Raw genomic sequence first — 21,139 nt, 5'->3', positions numbered from 1 at the left:
AAGCAACTAAAACCATCAGTCACTAAAGACCATCTGTCATTAACAACCATCGGTAACTAAAACCCTCTGTCACTAACAACCACCAGCAACTAAAACCATCTGTCACTAACAACCACCACCAACCAAAACCATCTGTCACTAACAACCACCAGCAACTAAAATCATCAGTCACTAAAGACCATCTGTCATTAACACCCATCGGTAACTAAAACCATTGGCTACTTAAGACCATCTTTCACTAACAACCATCTGTAACTAAAGCCATGGGTCACTAAAGACCATCTGTCACTAACAACCATAGGTAACTAAAGCCATGGGACACTAAAGACTATCTGTCATTAACAACCATCGGTAACTATAACCATCTGTAACTAAAACCATGGGTCACTAACAACCAACTGTCACTTACGACCATCAGTCCCTAATGACCGTCGGTCAGTAAAATCATCGGTAACTGAGACCACTGGTCACCATAGACCATCTGTCACTAACAACCATCGGTAACTAAAACCATCGGTCACTAAAGACCATTTGTCTCGAACAACCACCAGCAACTAAAACCATCAGTCACTAAGACCATCTGTCACTAACAACCATTGGTAACTAAAGCCATGGGTCACTAAAGACCATCTGTCATTAACAACCATCAATAACTAAAACCATCGGTCACTAAAGAGCATCTGTTACCAACAACCATCAGTAACTAAAACTATGGGTCACTAAAGACCATCTGTCACTAACAACCATTGGTAACTAAAGCCATGGGTCACCAAAGACCATATGTCATTAACAACCATTGATAACTAAAACCATCTGTAACTAAAACCATCGGTCACTAACAACCAACTGTCACTTACGACCATCGGTCCCTAATGACCATGGGTCACTAAAGACTATCTGTCATCAATGACCATCGGTCACTAAAATCATCGGTAACTAAGACCACTGGTCACCTTAGACCATCAGTCACTAAAAGCCATCTGTCACTAACAACCATGGATCCCTAATGACCATTGGTCCGTGATGACCATCGGTCCCTAATGACCATCGGTCACTAAAGACCATCTGTCATTAATGACCATCTGTCACTAAAATCATCGTAACTAAGACCACTGGTCACCTTAGACCATCAGTCACTAAAAACCATCTGTCACTAACAACCATCGGTTCCTAATGACCACTGGTCACTAAAACCATCGGTCACTAAAAACCATCGGTCATCAAAGACCATCGGTCACTAAAGACTATCGCTCGCCATAGACCATCGGTCAGTAAAAACCATTGGTTACTAACGTCCCTCAGTCAGTAAAAAACATTGGTCCCTAAAGACCAATCGGTCAGTAAAGAAATGGTTTTAAATAGACATAGTGAATTTAATGAAGTGATGCAGAGGAACACTAGAGAGTATAAAGGTTGGATTCTGTTTTAAGTGATTTCTAATTCACTTAAAAAATAGTTAATTAATCCCAAAGGGAAACTAATTAAACAGATCTATGTATTCTAGAACCACTGCAGACATCCTTGTTTTCCTCTTTTTCTCTTCTTGCGGCTAACGTCGGCCCGTCTCATCCTCTCATTCCCAGCGCCATCATTGGCCGCTCCACTAAAGATTTCAAGATCTTCTTGTTCAGCTTCATCAAATTCATGCCAGTGGTGAGTTGGCTTTATCCATTCATTGTGCTACATAACTGTCTGTTTAGCAGTGCTTCCAGTCCTGGTCCTCAGGAGCCTCTCTGCCTCTGATAAATGGCTGCTGTCCAGGATGAAATGGGTTCAGTCTAACACGTGAGGGACCATCACTCTTTGGTATATTCAGATTTGTTATTAGAAGGATCCATAGGAGTCCAGGTTCTTGTACACATGAACACCACCCCATCCTTTAGATCTCCTCAAGGAACCGTTGCTAGGTGGGCGTGTGCGGGATAAAAGCCATCCCTGGGTGGGTGTGTCCAGAATAGAAACCTTCCCTGGGTGGGTGTGTCGAGAAAAGAAACCATCCCTGGGTGGGTGTGTCCAGAATAGAAACCTTCCCTGGGTGGGTGTGTCCAGCAATGAAAGTCTTCCCTGGGTGGGTGTGTCCAGAATAGAAACCTTCCCTGGGTGGGTGTATCGAGAAAAGAACCATCCCTGGGTGGGTGTGTCGAGAAAAGAACCATCCCTGGGTGGGTGTGTCGAGAAAAGAACCATCCCTGGGTGGGTGTGTCGAGAAAAGAAACCATCCCTGGGTGGGTGTGTCTAGAATAGAAACCTTCCCTGGGTGGGTGTGTCCAGCAATGAAAGTCTATCCTGGGTGGGTGTGTCCAGAATAGAAACCTTCCCTGGGTGGGTGTGTCCAGCAATGAAAGTCTTCCCTGGGTGGATGTGTCTAGAATAGAAACCTTCCCTGGGTGGGTGTGTCCAGCAATGAAAGTCTTCCCAGGGTGGGTGTGTCGAGAAAAGAAACCTTCCCTGGGTGGGTGTGTCCATGATAAAAGCCATACCTGGATACCTGGGTTGGTTCTATTTCATCCCTACTTTCATCCCTACTGACTGCCAGAGGCGGTGCTTAAAGCACGAATGATCACTCTTGCACATGCACAGGTCAAGAATCTTATACCAACATAGTCATGTGTGAACCCCGGTGACACCGGTGAGCCTATATAACCACGTGACGACAGCTCAGTCCCTTTTTTATCTTCTCGCATTCGGGTTGAACAGGTGGTAAGACACAGTTGTAACTGGTAGCCTCGAGACTTAGGTCGAAGCTGCGAAGATCATCTTGCCCTCCAGAGGCTGCGCAAACTCTTTCTGGAGGGGATGAAAGCACTGCTCCAGTCCCTTAGGGGTGAGCGTGGTGCTAACGTGACTGGAGACCCTGACCAAGGGGTGCAGAATGTTCCTGCTGAGATCCTATCTCAGAGGCTCCACCCAGATGTTGTGGGGACTATTTGGGAGAGGTTAGGAAGGGCAGCCATAGATTTAATCGCTTCCCAAGAGACAACACATTCCCCACTTTGGTTGTCCCCGGTAGACAGTGCCAGTCCCCTAGGTCAGGATGCGTTGTTGCGAAACTGACCGAGGGCACTGCTCTATGCATTTCCGCCGCTTCCCCTGATAGGCCCAACACTCGTAAGGGTCCTTCAGGAGGGGCATCAGCTCATTCTGGTGCCCCCCCGGTGGCCAGGGAGGACTTGGTTTCCACTGCTGCACAGGCTCTGTTGCAGCTCTCCAATGCCTCTTCCCCACAGGAAGGACCTTCTCTCACAGCTGGGCAGTCACATCCTGCATCCCAATCCCAGTCACCTCCAACTTTTGGTGTGGCCACTACAGGGCCAGGCGTTTCCTTCTCGGAATATGGAGGGGACAGCAGACACACGGTGACTAATGCCAAGGCCCATAAGTTGAAGGCTTTTAGCCCCTGGTGTCGGGAAAGAAATGAGGACCCTGTACACTGTCCTAATTCTGTTATTTTAACCTTCCTTCAAGCACTGCTTTCTCAAGGTCGCTCTCCATCCACTCTGAAAGTTTATGTTGCTGCCATCTCTTGCTGGCATTGGGTGGGTAGACGATGGGTCGTAACAAGGACGTTTCCTTGTTTTTGAGAGGTGCCCGACTTTTGCACCCTCCCACATGCCGTGTTGTGCTTGTGTGGGACCTCTCTTGTCCTCGCTGCCCAGCACTCTCCTCTTTTTGCACCATTGACGGAGGCAAGCCTTGAGTGTGTGTCAAAGAAGACAGCTTTTCTCCTCGCACATGGCCTCGGCGAAATGGGTTGGTGAACTACATGCCTTGTCTGTTCACAGGTCCTGCTGCCGTTGGAACCCGGCTGGTTCAGGTGTTACTCTTTGGCCTGATGCGCGTTTCTTCCTAAGGCGGCTTTATCCGCGAGCCACACTGTGCCCCTCCAGCTTGCCCGCCTTGATGCAGATGGGCCTGATGAGCTTCTCTGCCCTGTTCGGGCACTGAAGGCATACGTCAGTCTCACAGCTTCTCTCTTCGGGCAGTCGGGTATTCTGTTTGTTTGCTACGTGGGACCCCGCAAGGGGCAGGCCCTTTCTAAACACCGCCTTGCGCGTTGCATGGTGGATGTAGTGGAACAATCCTACATTCGGCAGGGCCGTCAACCCCCCGCTGGTGTTCGTTGCCATCCCACCAGGGGCATTAGTGTGTCATGGGCCGCTATGGCTGGTGTCACTCTGGAGGCTATTTGTTCAGCAGCCTCTTGTTAATCCCCTAATACCTTTGCTAAGTTTTACAGGGTTAACTTGGCGGCATTTCACCCACTGCAGGGGATCCTGTCCCGGCGTGCACCATCTTCCCAGTAAGCTGGGCATGTTTCGGGTTGTTTGTTTCTGTATGTGATTCCTCAGGACTCTGTTTGTAATCGTCATCCGTGCTTTAGGCACCGCCTCTGGCGGTCAGTAGGGATAAAATAGAATGAAAATTACGACTGTAACTACGGTTCTATGAATCCCGGAAGACCGCCAGAGCGCACGGTCCCTCGGAATCATCATGTTTTTGCCAGAAGATTAAGGGACTGAGCTGTCGTTGTCACAACACGTGACTATGTTAGTATAAGATGCTCGACCTGTGCATGCACAAGCATGATCATTTGTGCTTTAAGCACCGCCTCTGGCCGTCATTCGGGATTTATAGAACCATAGTTACAGTCGTAACTTTCGTTTTTCCAGCACAGAAACCGTCCCTGCGTGGGTGTGTCTAGGATGGAAGCCATCCCTGGGTAGGTGTGTCAAAAACAGAAACCATACCGTGGTGGGTGTGTTCAGGATAAAAGCCTTCCCTGGGGGGGTGTGTCCAGAACAGAAACCGTTTCTGGGATGGGTCTGTTCAGAATAAAAGCTGTCCCTGGGTGTGTCCAGAATTGGCCAGAGATGCACCTTTGGTATCATTGTCAAACCAGCAAAGATCTGAAGTTACCCTCCTTAGTTGCTATAGGAGGACGGCGGTAGTGACCGAGCCGAACGCAGCCATGAATCTTCTGAGGCTGCATTGCTATAGGAGGACGGCGGTAGTGACTGAGCCGAACGCAGCCATGAATCTTCTGAGGCTGCATTGCTATAAGAGGATGGCGGTAGTGACTGAGCCGAACGCAGCCATGAATCTTCTGAGGCTGCATTGCTATAAGAGGATGGCGGTGGTGACTGAGCCGAACGCAGCCATGAATCTTTTGAGGCTGCATTCCTATAGGAGGACAATGGTGCTCTATCTGAACTAAGAACCCCTGAGGGATCTAGGTCCCACTTCTCTCTATCTCTGGTCTTCCTGTAAAACCCTTCCGACGAGTCCGGACCTAAACAAAACCATGTCTGATGATGACGTGTGATTGGCTCCTTACAGATAGCTTTGGTCAACAACTTCCTGAAGCTGGGCCTGAATGAGCTGAAGCTGCGGTTCCGTGAGAGGCTCACCAAGAAGCTGTACGACCAGTACCTGCAGTAAGTTCAGGACTCCATCATGTCTCCATTCTCCTTATATAGATCAGTGGGCCAGGAATGATTATTGAATGCCTGTCCACTAGTTCCATTGCGTAAACGCTTTGAGGAAAGCACGTAGATTGTGTTAGAACCGATAAAGAAACAGAGGGACTGCTTTTCCTTCAAACTTGCCATTCATCATGCTCTTACTTGAACCCTGCTATTTATTCTTCTTATTGTAGCATGAACTAAGCAGTCTTTCCTCCATGGATCCATTGACTGCTTTCTACTGCATAGTGACCTAATGAGATCAAAGGTCATTGCTCTCCATCTCTTTAGGGGTTTCACATACTACAAGATGGGAAACTTGGACAACCGGATCGCCAACCCAGACCAGTTGTTGACGCAGGATGTGGAGAAATTCTGCAACAGCGTGGTGGATCTTTACTCCAACCTGAGCAAGGTTAGTAATGCTTCAGTCACACCTATCGTCGTCATCCTCATGGTGTCCTGTCCTACTGCAGCAGCCCAACGAGCTTTGTCCAGAACACAGTTTTAAAGCAAAACTCCCATGGATCTCTCTCTCTGTCCTTCAGCCTCTGCTAGATATCATTCTCTACATCTTCAAGCTGACCAGCGCCATTGGAGCCCAGGTAAGCTTTCCTGCTAGTTTCAGCCGACCACTGGCTCCACCTTCTTGGTGTCTAGTGACGCATTGTTAGTGATCAATGTAAACACTATTTGAGCTCTATTTGGGCTACAGACTATAGTCTGTAGTCTGACTGCAGACTGACTATAGTCTGTAGACTGATTGTAGATTGACTGTAGACTGACTGCTGTCTGATTGTACACTGACTTTAGCCTGATTATAGAGTGTAGTCTGACTGTAGATTGGCTTTAATCTGACTGTAGTCTAACTAGACTGACTATAGATTGACTTTAGACTGACTGAAGATCGACTGCTGTGTGACTGTAGTCTTGCTTTAGATTGACTGCAGACTGACTATAGTCTATAGTATGATTGTAGATTGACTGTAGACTGAATGCAGTCTGACTGTAGATTGACTTTAGACTGAATATAGATTGACTGTAGATTGGCTTTAATCTGACTAGTCTAACTAGACTGACTTTAGACTGACTGAAGATTGACTGTAGTCTGACTAGATTGACTTTAGACGGACTGTAGTCTGACTGTAGTCTGACTAGACGGTCTGTAGTCTGACTACAGTCTAACTAGTCTGACTGTAGAGTGACTTGAGACTGACTGTAGATTGACTTAAGACTGAAGATCAACTGTAGTGTGACTGTAGTCTGGCTTTAGATTGACTGTAGATTTACTTTAGACAGACTTTAAATTGACTGTAGTCTGACTGTAGTCTGACTAGACGGTCTGTAGTCTGACTACAGTCTAACTAGTCTGACTGTAGAGTGACTTGAGACTGACTGTAGATTGACTTAAGACTGAAGATCAACTGTAGTGTGACTGTAGTCTGGCTTTAGATTGACTGTAGATTTACTTTAGACAGACTGTAAATTGACAGTAGTCTGACTGTAGTCTGGTGAGACTGACTTTTTTTAGAGACTTTAGACAGATTTTATTTGTCATTTTGTTTACACAAGTGTAAAACAAAAATAAATTTCGTTTGGAAACAGCTCACTGGACAATTTCATCTTTTAAAAGAGGAAATTGTTAATGACTGTAGATTGACTATAGACAGTAGTCTGACTACACTGACTGTAGAATGACTTTAGACTTACTGTAGATTGACTGTAATCTGACTGATTTCACTAGCCTGACTGTAGTCTGACTAGACGGTATGTAGTCTGACTGATTTTACTAGACTGACTGTGGTCTGACTATAGTCTGGCTAGACTGTATGTAGTCTGACTGCAGTCTGACTAGTCTGTCTGTAGAATGACTTTAGATTGACTGTAGTCTGACTAGACAGTCTGTAATCTGACTGCAGTCTGACTAGTCTGTCTTTAGAATGACTTTAGACTGACTGTAAATTGGCTGTAGTCTGATTCCACTGACTATAGAATGACTTTAGATTGACTGTAGTCTGACTGGACGGTCTGTAGTCTGACTACAGTCTAGATAGTCTGACTGTAGAATGACTTTAGACTAACTATAGATTGACAGTAGTCTGACTAGATTGACTTTAGACCAGGGGTGGGCAATTCCAGTTCCTGGGGGCCGGTATCCTGCAACTTTTAGATACATCTTTGCTCCACACACCTGAATTAAATGGCTCGGTTACCTCCTTAGTATGCAGTCACTTCCTCCAGAGTTCTCTCAGTCATCTAATTATTTGATTCAGGTGTGCTGAACCAAAGACACATCTAAAAGTTGCAGGGTAGCGGCCCTCAGGAACTGGAATTGCCCAGCCCTGTTTTAGACGGACTGTAGATTGACTTTAGACGGACTAGATTGACTGTAGTCTGACTGTAGATTGACTTTAGACGGACTGTAGATTGACTTTAGACAGACTGTAGAGTGACTTTAGACGGACTGTAGATTGACTGAAGTCTGACTGTAGATTGACTTTAGACGGACTGTAGAGTGACTTTAGACGGACTGTAGATTGACTGTAGTCTGACTGTAGATTGACTGTAGACTGACTGTAGATTGACTGTAGTCTGACTGTAGATTGACTGTAGACTGACTGTAGATTGACTGTAGTCTGACTGTAGATTGACTGTAGTCTGACTGTAGATTGACTGTAGACTGACTGTAGATTGACTTTAGACGGACTGTAGTCTGACTGTAGATTGACTTTAGACAGACTGTAGATTGACTGTAGTCTGACTAGATTGACTTTAGACGGACTGTAGTCTGACTGTAGTCTGACTAGACGGTCTGTAGTCTTGACTACAGTCTAACTAGTCTGACTGTAGAGTGACTTGAGACTGACTGTAGATTGACTTAAGACTGAAGATCAACTGTAGTGTGACTGTAGTCTGGCTTTAGATTGACTGTAGATTTACTTTAGACAGACTGTAAATTGACAGTAGTCTGACTGTAGTGTGGTGAGACTGACTTTTTTTCAGAGACTTTAGACAGATTTTATTTGTCATTTTGTTTACACAAGTGTAAAACAAAAAGAAATTTCGTTTGGAAACAGCTCACTGGACAATTTCATCTTTTAAAAGAGGAAATTGTTCAATTCAATTCAATTCAATTCAATTCAGTTTATTTATATAGCGCCAAATTCACAACACATGTCATCTCAAGGCACTTTACAGTTCAACCAGATCAAATTGATACAAAGTTTTCTATCTAAGGAAAACCAGTTGATTGCATTGACAATAACAATTTTTTGAAATTGTTAATGACTGTAGATTGACTATAGACAGTAGTCTGACTACACTGACTGTAGAATGACTTTAGACTTACTGTAGATTGACTGTAATCTGACTGATTTCACTAGCCTGACTGTAGTCTGACTAGACGGTATGTAGTCTGAGTGATTTTACTAGACTGACTGTGGTCTGACTATAGTCTGGCTAGACTGTATGTAGTGTGACTGCAGTCTGACTAGTCTGTCTTTAGAATGACTTTAGATTGACTGTAGTCTGACTAGACAGTCTGTAATCTGACTGCAGTCTGACTAGTCTGTCTTTAGAATGACTTTAGACTGACTGTAAATTGGCTGTAGTCTGATTCCACTGACTATAGAATGACTTTAGATTGACTGTAGTTTGCTGGATGGTCTGTAGTCTGACTACAGTCTAGATAGTCTGACTGTAGAATGACTTTAGACTAACTATAGATTGACAGTAGTCTGACTAGATTGACTTTAGACCAGGGGTGGGCAATTCCAGTTCCTGGGGGCCGGTATCCTGCAACTTTTAGATCCATCTTTGCTCCACACACCTGAATTAAATGGCTCGGTTACCTCCTTAGTATGCAGTCACTTCCTCCAGAGTTCTCTCAGTCATCTAATTATTTGATTCAGGTGTGCTGAACCAAAGACACATCTAAAAGTTGCAGGGTAGCGGCCCTCAGGAACTAGAATTGCCCACCCCTGTTTTAGACTGACTGTAGATTGACTTTAGACGGACTGTAGATTGACTTTAGACGGACTGTAGATTGACTGTAGTCTGACTAGATTGACTTTAGACGGACTTTAGATTGACTTTAGACGGACTGTAGATTGACTGTAGTCTGACTGTAGATTGACTGTAGACTGACTGTAGATTGACTGTAGTCTGACTGTAGATTGACTGTAGTCTGACTGTAGATTGACTGTAGACTGACTGTAGATTGACTTTAGACGGACTGTAGTCTGACTGTAGATTGACTTTAGACAGACTGTAGATTGACTGTAGTCTGACTAGATTGACTTTAGACGGACTGTAGTCTGACTGTAGTCTGACTAGTCGGTCTGTAGAATGACTTTAGATTGACTGTAGTCTGACTAGACGGTCTGTAATCTGACGGCACTCTGACTAGTCTGACTGTAGAATGACTTTAGACTGACTGTAAATTGGCTGTAGTCTGATTCCACTGACTATAGAATGACTTTAGATTGACTGTAGTCTGACTGGATTGACTTTAGACCAGGGATGGGCAATTCCAGTTCCTGGGGGCCGGTATCCTGCAACTTTTAGATCCATCTTTGCTCCACACACCTGAATTAAATGGCTCGGTTACCTCCTTAGTATGCAGTCACTTCCTCCAGAGTTCTCTCAGTCATCTAATTATTTGATTCAGGTGTGCTGAACCAAAGACACATCTAAAAGTTGCAGGGTAACGGCCCTCGGGAACTGGAATTGCCCACCCCTGTTTTAGACGGACTGTAGATTGACTTAAGACGGACTGTAGATTGACTGTAGTCTGACTAGATTGACTTTAGACGGACTGTAGATTGACTTTAGACGGACTAGATTGACTGTTAGTCTGACTAGATTGACTTTAGACGGACTAGATTGACTGTAGTCTGACTTGATTGACTTTAGACGGACTGTAGAGTGACTTTAGACGGACTGTAGATTGACTGAAGTCTGACTGTAGATTGACTTTAGACGGACTGTAGATTGACTGTAGTCTGACTAGATTGACTTTAGACGGACTGTAGATTGACTTTAGACGGACTAGATTGACTGTAGTCTGACTAGATTGACTTTAGACGGACTGTAGAGTGACTTTAGACGGACTGTAGATTGACTGAAGTCTGACTGTAGATTGACTGAAGTCTGACTGTAGATTGACTTTAGACGGACTGTAGATTGACTGTAGTCTGACTGTATATTGACTGTAGTCTGACTGTAGATTGACTGTAGACTGACTGTAGATTGACTTTAGACGGACTGTAGTCTGACTGTAGATTGACTTTAGATGGACTGTAGATTGACTGTAGTCTGACTGTAGATTGACTGTAGACTGACTCTAGATTGACTTTTGACAGACTGTAGTCTGACTGTAGATTGACTTTAGACAGACTGTAGATTGACTGTAGTCTGACTAGATTGACTTTAGACGGACTGTAGTCTGACTGTAGTCTGACTGTAGTCTGACTAGACGGTCTGTAGTCTTGACTACAGTCTAACTAGTCTGACTGTAGAGTGACTTGAGACTGACTGTAGATTGACTTAAGACTGAAGATCAACTGTAGTGTGACTGTAGTCTGGCTTTAGATTGACTGTAGATTTACTTTAGACAAACTGTAAATTGACAGTAGTCTGACTGTAGTCTGGTGAGACTGATTTTTTTTCAGAGACTTTAGACAGATTTTATTTGTCATTTTGTTTACACAAGTGTAAAACAAAAAGAAATTTCGTTTGGAAACAGCTCACTGGACAATTTCATCTTTTAAAAGAGGAAATTGTTAATGACTGTAGATTGACTATAGACAGTAGTCTGACTACACTGACTGTAGAATGACTTTAGACTTACTGTAGATTGACTGTAATCTGACTGATTTCACTAGCCTGACTGTAGTCTGACTAGACGGTATGTAGTCTGAGTGATTTTACTAGACTGACTGTGGTCTGACTATAGTCTGGCTAGACTGTATGTAGTCTGACTGTAGTCTGACTAGACGGTCTGTAATCTGACTGCAGTCTGACTAGTCTGACTGTAGAAAGACTTTAGACTGACTGTAAATTGGCTGTAGTCTGATTCCACTGACTATAGAATTACTTTAGATTGACTGTAGTCTGACTGGACGGTCTGTAGTCTGACTACAGTCTAGATAGTCTGACTGTAGAATGACTTTAGACTAACTATAGATTGACAGTAGTCTGACTAGATTGACTTTAGACCAGGGGTGGGCAATTCCAGTTCCTGGGGGCCGGTATCCTGCAACTTTTAGATCCATCTTTGCTCCACACACCTGAATTAAAAGGCTCGGTTACCTCCTTAGTATGCAGTCACTTCCTCCAGAGTTCTCTCAGTCATCTAATTATTTGATTCAGGTGTGCTGAACCAAAGACACATCTAAAAGTTGCAGGGTAGCGGCCCTCAGGAACTGGAATTGCCCAGCCCTGTTTTAGACGGACTGTAGATTGACTTTAGACGGACTAGATTGACTGTAGTCTGACTAGATTGACTTTAGACGGACTGTAGATTGACTTTAGACGGACTAGATTGACTGTAGTCTGACTAGATTGACTTTAGACGGACTGTAGAGTGACTTTAGACGGACTGTAGATTGACTGAAGTCTGACTGTAGATTGACTGTAGACTGACTGTAGATTGACTGTAGACTGACTGTAGATTGACTTTAGACGGACTGTAGTCTGACTGTAGACTGACTGTAGATTGACTGAAGTCTGACTGTAGATTGACTGTAGACTGACTGTAGATTGACTGTAGACTGACTGTAGATTGACTTTAGACGGACTGTAGTCTGACTGTAGTCTGACTGTAGATTGACTGTAGACTGACTGTAGATTGACTGTAGACTGACTGTAGATTGACTTTAGACGGACTGTAGTCTGACTGTAGATTGACTTTAGACGGACTGTAAATTGACTGTAGTCTGACTAGATTGACTTTAGACGGACTGTAGTCTGACTGTAGTCTGACTAGACAGTCTGTAGTCTGACTACAGTCTAACTAGTCTGACTGTAGAGTGACTTGAGACTGACTGTAGATTGACTTAAGACTGAAGATCAACTGTAGTGTGACTGTAGTCTGGCTTTAGATTGACTGTAGATTTACTTTAGACAGACTGTAAATTGACAGTAGTCTGACTGTAGTCTGGTGAGACTGACTTTTTTTAGAGACTTTAGACAGATTTTATTTGTCATTTTGTTTACACAAGTGTAAAACAAAAAGACATTTCGTTTGGAAACAGCTCACTGGACAATTTCATCTTTTAAAAGAGGAAATTGTTAATGACTGTAGATTGACTATAGACAGTAGTCTGACTACACTGACTGTAGAATGACTTTAGACTTACTGTAGATTGACTGTAATCTGACTGATTTCACTAGCCTGACTGTAGTCTGACTAGACGGTATGTAGTCTGACTGATTTTACTAGACTGACTGTGGTCTGACTATAGTCTGGCTAGACTGTATGTAGTCTGACTGCAGTCTGACTAGTCTGTCTGTAGAATGACTTTAGATTGACTGTAGTCTGACTAGATGGTCTGTAATCTGACTGCAGTCTGACTAGTCTGACTGTAGAATGACTTTAGACTGACTGTAAATTGGCTGTAGTCTGATTCCACTGACTATAGAATGACTTTAGATTGACTGTAGTCTGACTGGACGGTCTGTAGTCTGACTACAGTCTAGATAGTCTGACTGTAGAATGACTTTAGACTAACTATAGATTGACAGTAGTCTGACTAGATTGACTTTAGACCAGGGGTGGGCAATTCCAGTTCCTGGGGGCCGGTATCCTGCAACTTTTAGATCCATCTTTGCTCCACACACCTGAATTAAATGGCTCTTTTACCTCCTTAGTATGCAGTCACTTCCTGTAGATGGACTTTAGACGGACTGTAGATTGACTGTAGTCTGTCTGTAGATTGACTGTAGTATGTCTGTAGATTGACTGTAGTCTGACTGTAGATTGACTTTAGACGGACTGTAGATTGACTGTAGTCTGACTGTAGATTGACTGTAGTCTGACTGTAGATTGACTTTAGACGGACTGTAGATTGACTGTAGTCTGACTGTAGATTGACTGTAGTCTGACTGTAGATTGACTTTAGACGGACTGTAGATTGACTGTAGTCTGACTGTAGATTGACTGTAGTCTGACTGTAGATTGACTTTAGACGGACTGTAGATTGACTGTAGTCTGACTGTAGATTGACTGTAGTCTGACTGTAGATTGACTTTAGACGGACTGTAGATTGACTGTAGTCTGACTGTAGATTGACTGTAGTCTGACTGTAGATTGACTTTAGACGGACTGTAGATTGACTGTAGTCTGACTGTAGATTGACTGTAGTCTGACTGTAGATTGACTTTAGACGGACTGTAGATTGACTGTAGTATGTCTGTAGATTGAGTTTAGACAGACTGTAGATTGACTGTAGTCTGACTGTAGATTGACTGTAGTCTGACTGTAGATTGACTGTAGTCTGACTGTAGATTGACTTTAGACAAACCCAATATCCTCTGCTCCTCTGCCATCATTAACTTTGACCACCTGCCTGGAGGAGGTAAAGGTGTGGATGAAGCACAACTTCCTTCAGCTAAACAGCTCCAAGACTGAAGCCATTTTAGTTGGCACTACCTTCCATGTTTGGTCATCTGACATCACCAGGATCACCTTCTCTGGATAAACTCTTCCCCTTTCAACATCTGCCACCAACCTGGGTGTTAAAATGGACCTGCATTCACATCAAACACCTCTGGAAGACCACCTTCTTCCACCTCAGAAACATCGCCAGACTTTGCCCCACACTCACTCCTGCAGATGCAGAAAAGCTTGTCCACGCTTTTGTCTCCTCTAGGCTGGACTACTGCAATGCGCTCCTCATCGGGATCCTTGAGAAAAGCCTTTTAGAGGCTGCAATACATACAAAACAGCGCTGCTCGGATCCTGATGAGGGTGCGCAAACATGACCATATCACCCCCTTCCTCAAATCACTTCACTGGCTTCCTGTCGCACTCAGTATTGAGTACAAGGTAGGGCTGGGCGATAATTCAATAACAATATATATCGATCGATAGACGTGTGGCGCAATAGAAAAAAAGAGGGTCGATAAAAGTTCGATAAAAAAGAAACGCAGTTTTCCTTCCTTCTCATTGTAGCCTAGCATGTAGGTTTATGCTAGTCACTGCTTCCTCCCAACCAATCACAATCGCGGACCCAGGCACGCCGTCACCAAGCGCCGCCCTCTCAAACCACAACACAGAGCACATGAAGATGCAGCAAGGAGAGGCGGAGGAAACTGTTCCAAAGAAAGGTTCTTGTAGTTCGCCAGTCTGGCAGTATTTCGTTCATGGCAAGTCGGACCAAAAACAAACCACAGTCATCTGGAAAATGTGTCGGGAACCAGTGAAAACCAGTCTGATAACGAAACCAACTTTTTTTTATCATCTCAGCCGCTCACAGCCGCAGGAGTACGAGCTGTGTAGGCCCCGACGCGGCTCTCCTCCGAGGAATCTTCGGGAAATATATATATATTTTAGGTTCTGGGCAGTTTCCCACGTAGTTCTAACAATTGAGAGAAAAATGCTGAGGGGCCAGAAACTTCAAAGTAATAACTCAGGTTAAAGCAGGAAACGGGGGCGGCGGCGGTGGGGGGAAGTTATTTATTTGTTATATTTATTTTGGTCACTTTAGTTTATTCTTTGTCAGTATTTAATAACATAACTCAGGTCTCTTAAGTTATTTTTCTTTAAAACAATTCTGTTATGGTTATAAAAGTTGGTTAAATAAAGATTTAAGTCGAAGTCTGTGTTTGTGTTTTTTATTAAAATTAAATCATTTAGCAATATTATAAAAAGTCCAGGCAGAGCTGCACATAAAATATGGTTTCAGATCTTTTCAATAATTATCGATATCGATCAATATGCATTTTTTTTATCGATAAGCTTTTTTTCTATATCGCCCAGCCCTAGTACAAGGTTTCCCTCCTTACCCACCAGTGCATCCATGGTGATGCCCCACCATACCTTAATGACCTTCTCACACCACAGACCTCAACATGTAACCTCCGATCAACTGCAACATATCTGCTGAAACCACCAAGCAGGAAGCTTCGTACGATGGGATATCAGGCTTTTCTTTTCAGCCTCTCCCAGGCTGTGGAGCGCTCTTCCTGGCCACCTGAGGTCCCCACAGTCTGCGGATGTTTGTAAACGTGGCCTTAAAACCCACCTTTTTAGGAGAGCTTTAATTGAACTCCTCCCCTTTTTTTTCACTGTCTCGTGATTTTATCTTTTACTTTTTATTTCTCATGCTCTACATGTATTTTTATTTAGCACTTACCTGTTATTCTATGTAGCATTTTGGGATTTGTTTAAATATAAAGCGCATTAGAAGTCCAAAGTATTATTATTATGATTATAATTAGACGGACTGTAGATTGACTGAAGACTGACTGTAGTCTGACTGTATGGTTTCCAGGTCAGGGGCTGGAGGCTCAGTGGGAATGCACGGTTACTGCTGATCTACAGCAGTGGGAACTGTTTTCTTCTCTGAACCGTTTCCTGCTGTACATAGAGCAGTCCTGCTTGTTATTTGATTGATAAAGTATTTCTGGTTGGAATTGAAGGGCCCAGCCATCATGATGTCCTACCTGCTAATCTCGGGTCTGTTCCTGACCCGCCTCCGGAGGCCCATTGGAAAGATGACTGTGACGGAGCAGCGCTATGAGGGAGAATACCGCTATGTGAACTCCCGTCTCATCACCAACAGGTGAGCGTCTCAGTGGCGATGGCCCGCCTTCCTCCTGTGGGTCTGAATCCTCCCTATGCTGCTAACCGATATTCTGACTGTTTGGAGGTCTGTTGATTGACATTTTTATCTGTCCCTGTTAGCGAGGAGATTGCCTTCTACAACGGAAACCTGAGGGAAAAGCAGACCATTCATGCCACATTCAAAAAACTGGTGAGTACAACTACTACTACAAGTCCAACCAGCAGCACATATCGAATAGGAAAATTAAAATACAAGACAGACATCAAAATAAACATTTACAGAAGTAATACTGAAAACAGTCTTGATTTGGGGTTGAATCTGTCCCTGTTCTGACTTTCTCCAGAACATTTTAATCCAGATTTTTAGTTTGAAGGGGAAGGTGGTTACTGTTATCCACAAATCACCCCATCCAGACAGTCACTATGTCCCACTCAAGTCCCTGCGTCTTTGAAAGGAACTAGTCTACCTGGACTGCGTCCTCCAAAGGAACCGGTCTACCGGGACTGCATCCTTCAGAGGAACCGGTCTACCTGGGCTGCGTCCTTCAAGGGAACCGGTCTACCTGGAATGCGTCCTTCGAAGGCAACAGTCTACCGGGACTGCGTCCTCCAAAGGAACCAGTCTTCCTGGACTGCATCCTTCAAAGGAACCAGTCTACCTAGACTGCGTCCTTCAGAGGAACCGGTCTACCTAGACTGCGTCCTTCAGAGGAACCGGTCTACCTAGACTGCGTCCTTCAAAGGAACCGGTCTACCGGGACTGCGTCCTCCAAAGGAACCGGTCTACCTGGACTGCGTCCTTAGAAGGAAGCGGTCTACCTGGACTGCGTCCTTAGAAGGAAGCGGTCTACCTGGACTGCGTCCTTAGAAGGAAGCGGTCTACCTGGAAGGCGTCCTTCAAAGGAAGCGGTCTACCTGGAAGGCTTCCTTCAAAGGAAGCGGTCTACCTGGAAGGCATCTTTCAAAGGAAGCGGTCTACCGGGACTGCGTCCTCCAAAGGAACCAGTCTACCTGGAATGCATCCTTCAAAGGCAACGGTCTACCGGGACTGCGTCCTTCAAAGGCAACGGTCTACCTGGACTGCGTCCTCCAAAGGAACCGGTCTACCGGGACTGCGTCCTCCAAAGGAACCGGTCTACCGGGACTGCGTCCTCCAAAGGAACCAGTCTACCTGGACTGCGTCCTTCAAAGGCAACGGTCTACCTGGACTGCGTCCTCCAAAGGAACCGGTCTACCTGGAATGCGTCCTTCAAAGGAACCGGTCTACCGCGACTGCGTCCTCCAAAGGAACCGGTCTACCGCGACTGCGTCCTTCAAAGGAAGCTGTCTACCTGGAAGGCGTCCTTCGAAGGCAACAGTCTACCGGGACTGCATCCTTCAAAGGAACCGGTCTACCTAGACTGCGTCCTTCAGAGGAACCGGTCTACCTAGACTGCGTCCTTCAGAGGAACCGGTCTACCTGGAATGCATCCTTCAAAGAAAACAGTCTACCGGGACTGCGTCCTCCAAAGGAACCAGTCTACCTGGACTGCGTCCTTCAAAGGCAACGGTCTACCTGGACTGCGTCCTCCAAAGGAACCGGTCTACCTGGAATGCGTCCTTCAAAGGAAGCGGTCTACCTGGAATGCGTCCTCCAAAGGAAGCGGTCTACCGGGACTGCGTCCTCCAAAGGAAGCGGTCTACCGGGACTGCGTCCTCCAAAGGAAGCGGTCTACCGGGACTGCGTCCTTCAGAGGAACCGGTCTACCTGGGCTGCGTCCTTCAAAGGAACCGGTGTACCGGGACTGCGTCCTCCAAAGGAACCGGTCTACCGGGACTGCGTCCTCCAAAGGAACCAGTCTTCCTGGACTGCATCTTTCAAAGGAACCAGTCTACCTAGACTGCGTCCTTCAGAGGAACCGGTCTACCTAGACTGCGTCCTTCAGAGGAACCGGTCTACCTGGAATGCATCCTTCAAAGAAAACAGTCTACCGGGACTGCGTCCTCCAAAGGAACCGGTCCACCGGGACTGCTTCCTTCAAAGGAAGCGGTCTACCTGGACTGCGTCCTCCAAAGGAACCGGTCTACCTGGAATGCGTCCTTCAAAGGAAGCGGTCTACCGGGACTGCGTCCTCCAAAGGAAGCGGTCTACCGGGACTGCGTCCTCCAAAGGAAGCGGTCTACCGGGACTGCGTCCTCCAGAGGAAGCGGTCTACCGGGACTGCGTCCTTCAGAGGAACCGGTCTACCTGGGCTGCGTCCTTCAAAGGAACCAGTCTTCCTGGACTGCATCTTTCAAAGGAACCAGTCTACCTAGACTGCGTCCTTCAGAGGAACCGGTCTACCTAGACTGCGTCCTTCAGAGGAACCGGTCTACCTAGACTGCGTCCTTCAAAGGAACCGGTCTACCGGGACTGCGTCCTCCAAAGGAACCGGTCTACCTGGACTGCTTCCTTCAGAGGAACCGGTCTACCTAGACTGCGTCCTTAGAAGGAAGCGGTCTACTTGGACTGCGTCCTTAGAAGGAAGCGGTCTACTTGGACTGCGTCCTTAGAAGGAAGCGGTCTACCTGGAAGGCGTCCTTAGAAGGAAGCGGTCTACCTGGAAGGCGTCCTTCAAAGGAAGCGGTCTACCTGGAATGCATCTTTCAAAGGAAGCGGTCTACCGGGACTGCGTCCTCCAAAGGAACCAGTCTACCTGGAATGCATCCTTCAAAGGCAACGGTCTACTGGGACTGCGTCCTTCAAAGGCAACGGTCTACCTGGACTGCGTCCTCCAAAGGAACCGGTCTACCGGGACTGCGTCCTCCAAAGGAACCGGTCTACCGCGACTGCGTCCTTCAAAGGAAGCTGTCTACCTGGAATGCGTCCTTCGAAGGCAACAGTCTACCGGGACTGCATCCTTCAAAGGAACCGGTCTACCTAGACTGCGTCCTTCAGAGAAACCGGTCTACCTAGACTGCGTCCTTCAGAGGAACCGGTCTACCTAGACTGCGTCCTTCAGAGGAACCGGTCTACCTGGAATGCATCCTTCAAAGAAAACAGTCTACCTGGACTGCGTCCTCCAAAGGAACCGGTCTACCTGGACTGCGTCCTTCAAAGGCAACGGTCTACCTGGACTGCGTCCTCCAAAGGAACCGGTCTACCTGGAATGCGTCCTTCAAAGGAAGCGGTCTACCGGGACTGCGTCCTCCAAAGGAAGCGGTCTACCGGGACTGCGTCCTCCAAAGGAAACGGTCTACCGGGACTGCGTCCTCCAAAGGAAGCGGTCTACCGGGACTGCGTCCTCCAAAGGAAGCGGTCTACCGGGACTGCGTCCTTCAAAGGCAACGGTCTACCTGGAATGCCTCCTTCAAAGGAACCGGTCTACCTGGAATGCCTCCTTCAAAGGCAACGGTCTACCGGGAATGCGTCCTTCAAAGGCAACGGTCTACCGGGACTTCGTCCTTCAAAGGCACCGGTCTACCGGGACTGCGTCCTCCAAAGGAACCGGTCTACCTGGAATGCGTCCTCCAAAGGAACCGGTCTACCTGGACTGCGTCCTCCAAAGGAACCGGTCTACCTGGACTGCGTCCTTCAAAGGAACCGGTCTACCTGGACTGCGTCCTTCAAAGGAAGCGGTCTACCTGGACTGCATCCTCCAAAGGAACCGGTCTACCTGGAATGCATCCTCCAAAGGAACCGGTCTACCTGGACTGCGTCCTTCAAAGGAACCGGTCTACCGGGACTGCGTCCTCCAAAGGAACCGGTCTACCTGGACTGCGTCCTCCAAAGGAACCGGTCTACCGGGACTGCTAATCACACTGAGGTAGCATGAATGTGGTTAATGGCAGCCATTTGCACAGGGGCAGATAGTTTTAATTAATCAAAAATTACCGGCCATATCTGACTCAATGACCATTTAGATAATTATAGACCAACCTCTACAGATAGTTTTATTACAATAAAAAGTTGTACTGTTGGTCAGCGTTGCATTTTATTTGCCTGACAGAAACCTGGCTGAGGAATAGATGATTGATAAATGTTCTGCTTCCTCATGTCTTTCTCTGCACAGGTGGATCATCTGCATAACTTCATCTTTTTCCGCTTCTCCATGGGCTTCGTGGACGGCATCGTCGCCAAGTGTGAGTAGAGACGTAAACCTAGATCTGATCTGACGTCCCATTGTAGAACCATGTCCTGCGCCCTCCCTACCATACTGACTTTGACCAATGGGCTTTGATCTGCAGACATAGCAACAGTGGTGGGCTACCTGGTGGTCAGCCGGCCCTTCCTTAACCTGTCCGACCCCCGACATCTGCACAGCACGCACTCTGACCTGCTGGAGGTAAGAACATCTCACACACTGGTACCCTCACGGCCTTTCAAGTGTCCCCAGGCCTTTAATGTGTCCCCTCCTTTAATGTGTCCCCTCCTTTAATGTGTCCCGTCCTGTGATGTGTCCCGTCCTGTGATGTGTCCCGTCCTGTGATGTGTCCCGTCCTGTGATGTGTCCCGTCCTGTGATGTGTCCCCTCCTGTGATGTGTCCCGTCCTGTGATGTGTCCCGTCCTGTGATGTGTCCCCTCCTGTGATGTGTCCCGTCCTGTGATGTGTCCCGTCCTGTGATGTGTCCCGTCCTGTGATGTGTCCCGTCCTGTGATGTGTCCCGTCCTGTGATGTGTCCCGTCCTGTGATGTGTCCCGTCCTGTGATGTGTCCCCTCCTGTGATGTGTCCCGTCCTGTGATGTGTCCCGTCCTGTGATGTGTCCCCTCCTTTAATGTGTCCCCTCCTGTGATGTGTCCCGTCCTGTGATGTGTCCCGTCCTGTGATGTGTCCCCTCCTGTGATGTGTCCCGTCCTGTGATGTGTCCCGTCCTGTGATGTGTCCCCTCCTTTAATGTGTCCCCTCCTTTAATGTGTCCCCTCCTGT

The 21,139-nt window shown here is 46.3% G+C and overlaps 1 protein-coding gene across 2 annotated transcripts in view; it reads left to right on the top strand.

Moving 5' to 3' along the window:
• abcd3a (ATP-binding cassette, sub-family D (ALD), member 3a) overlaps positions 1–21,139 on the top strand; it is a 40,593-nt gene that overhangs the window by 7,153 nt on the left and 12,301 nt on the right. For both annotated transcript variants that reach the window (XM_038276432.1, XM_038276431.1), the window contains exons 5-12: positions 1,584–1,653; positions 5,338–5,435; positions 5,754–5,877; positions 6,011–6,067; positions 16,107–16,249; positions 16,372–16,441; positions 20,283–20,352; positions 20,458–20,555. In XM_038276432.1, coding sequence (XP_038132360.1) covers positions 1,584–1,653; positions 5,338–5,435; positions 5,754–5,877; positions 6,011–6,067; positions 16,107–16,249; positions 16,372–16,441; positions 20,283–20,352; positions 20,458–20,555 — 730 coding nt within the window. The remainder of the gene's footprint in view (positions 1–1,583; positions 1,654–5,337; positions 5,436–5,753; positions 5,878–6,010; positions 6,068–16,106; positions 16,250–16,371; positions 16,442–20,282; positions 20,353–20,457; positions 20,556–21,139) is intronic.

This window comes from Cyprinodon tularosa, unplaced genomic scaffold, assembly GCF_016077235.1.
Source record: "Cyprinodon tularosa strain WSP-4 unplaced genomic scaffold, ASM1607723v1 ctg1240, whole genome shotgun sequence".
Taxonomy (NCBI): Eukaryota; Metazoa; Chordata; class Actinopteri; order Cyprinodontiformes; family Cyprinodontidae; genus Cyprinodon; species Cyprinodon tularosa.
Note: the sequence above shows the minus strand (reverse complement) of the source record. Positions and strands in the feature narration are given on the sequence as shown.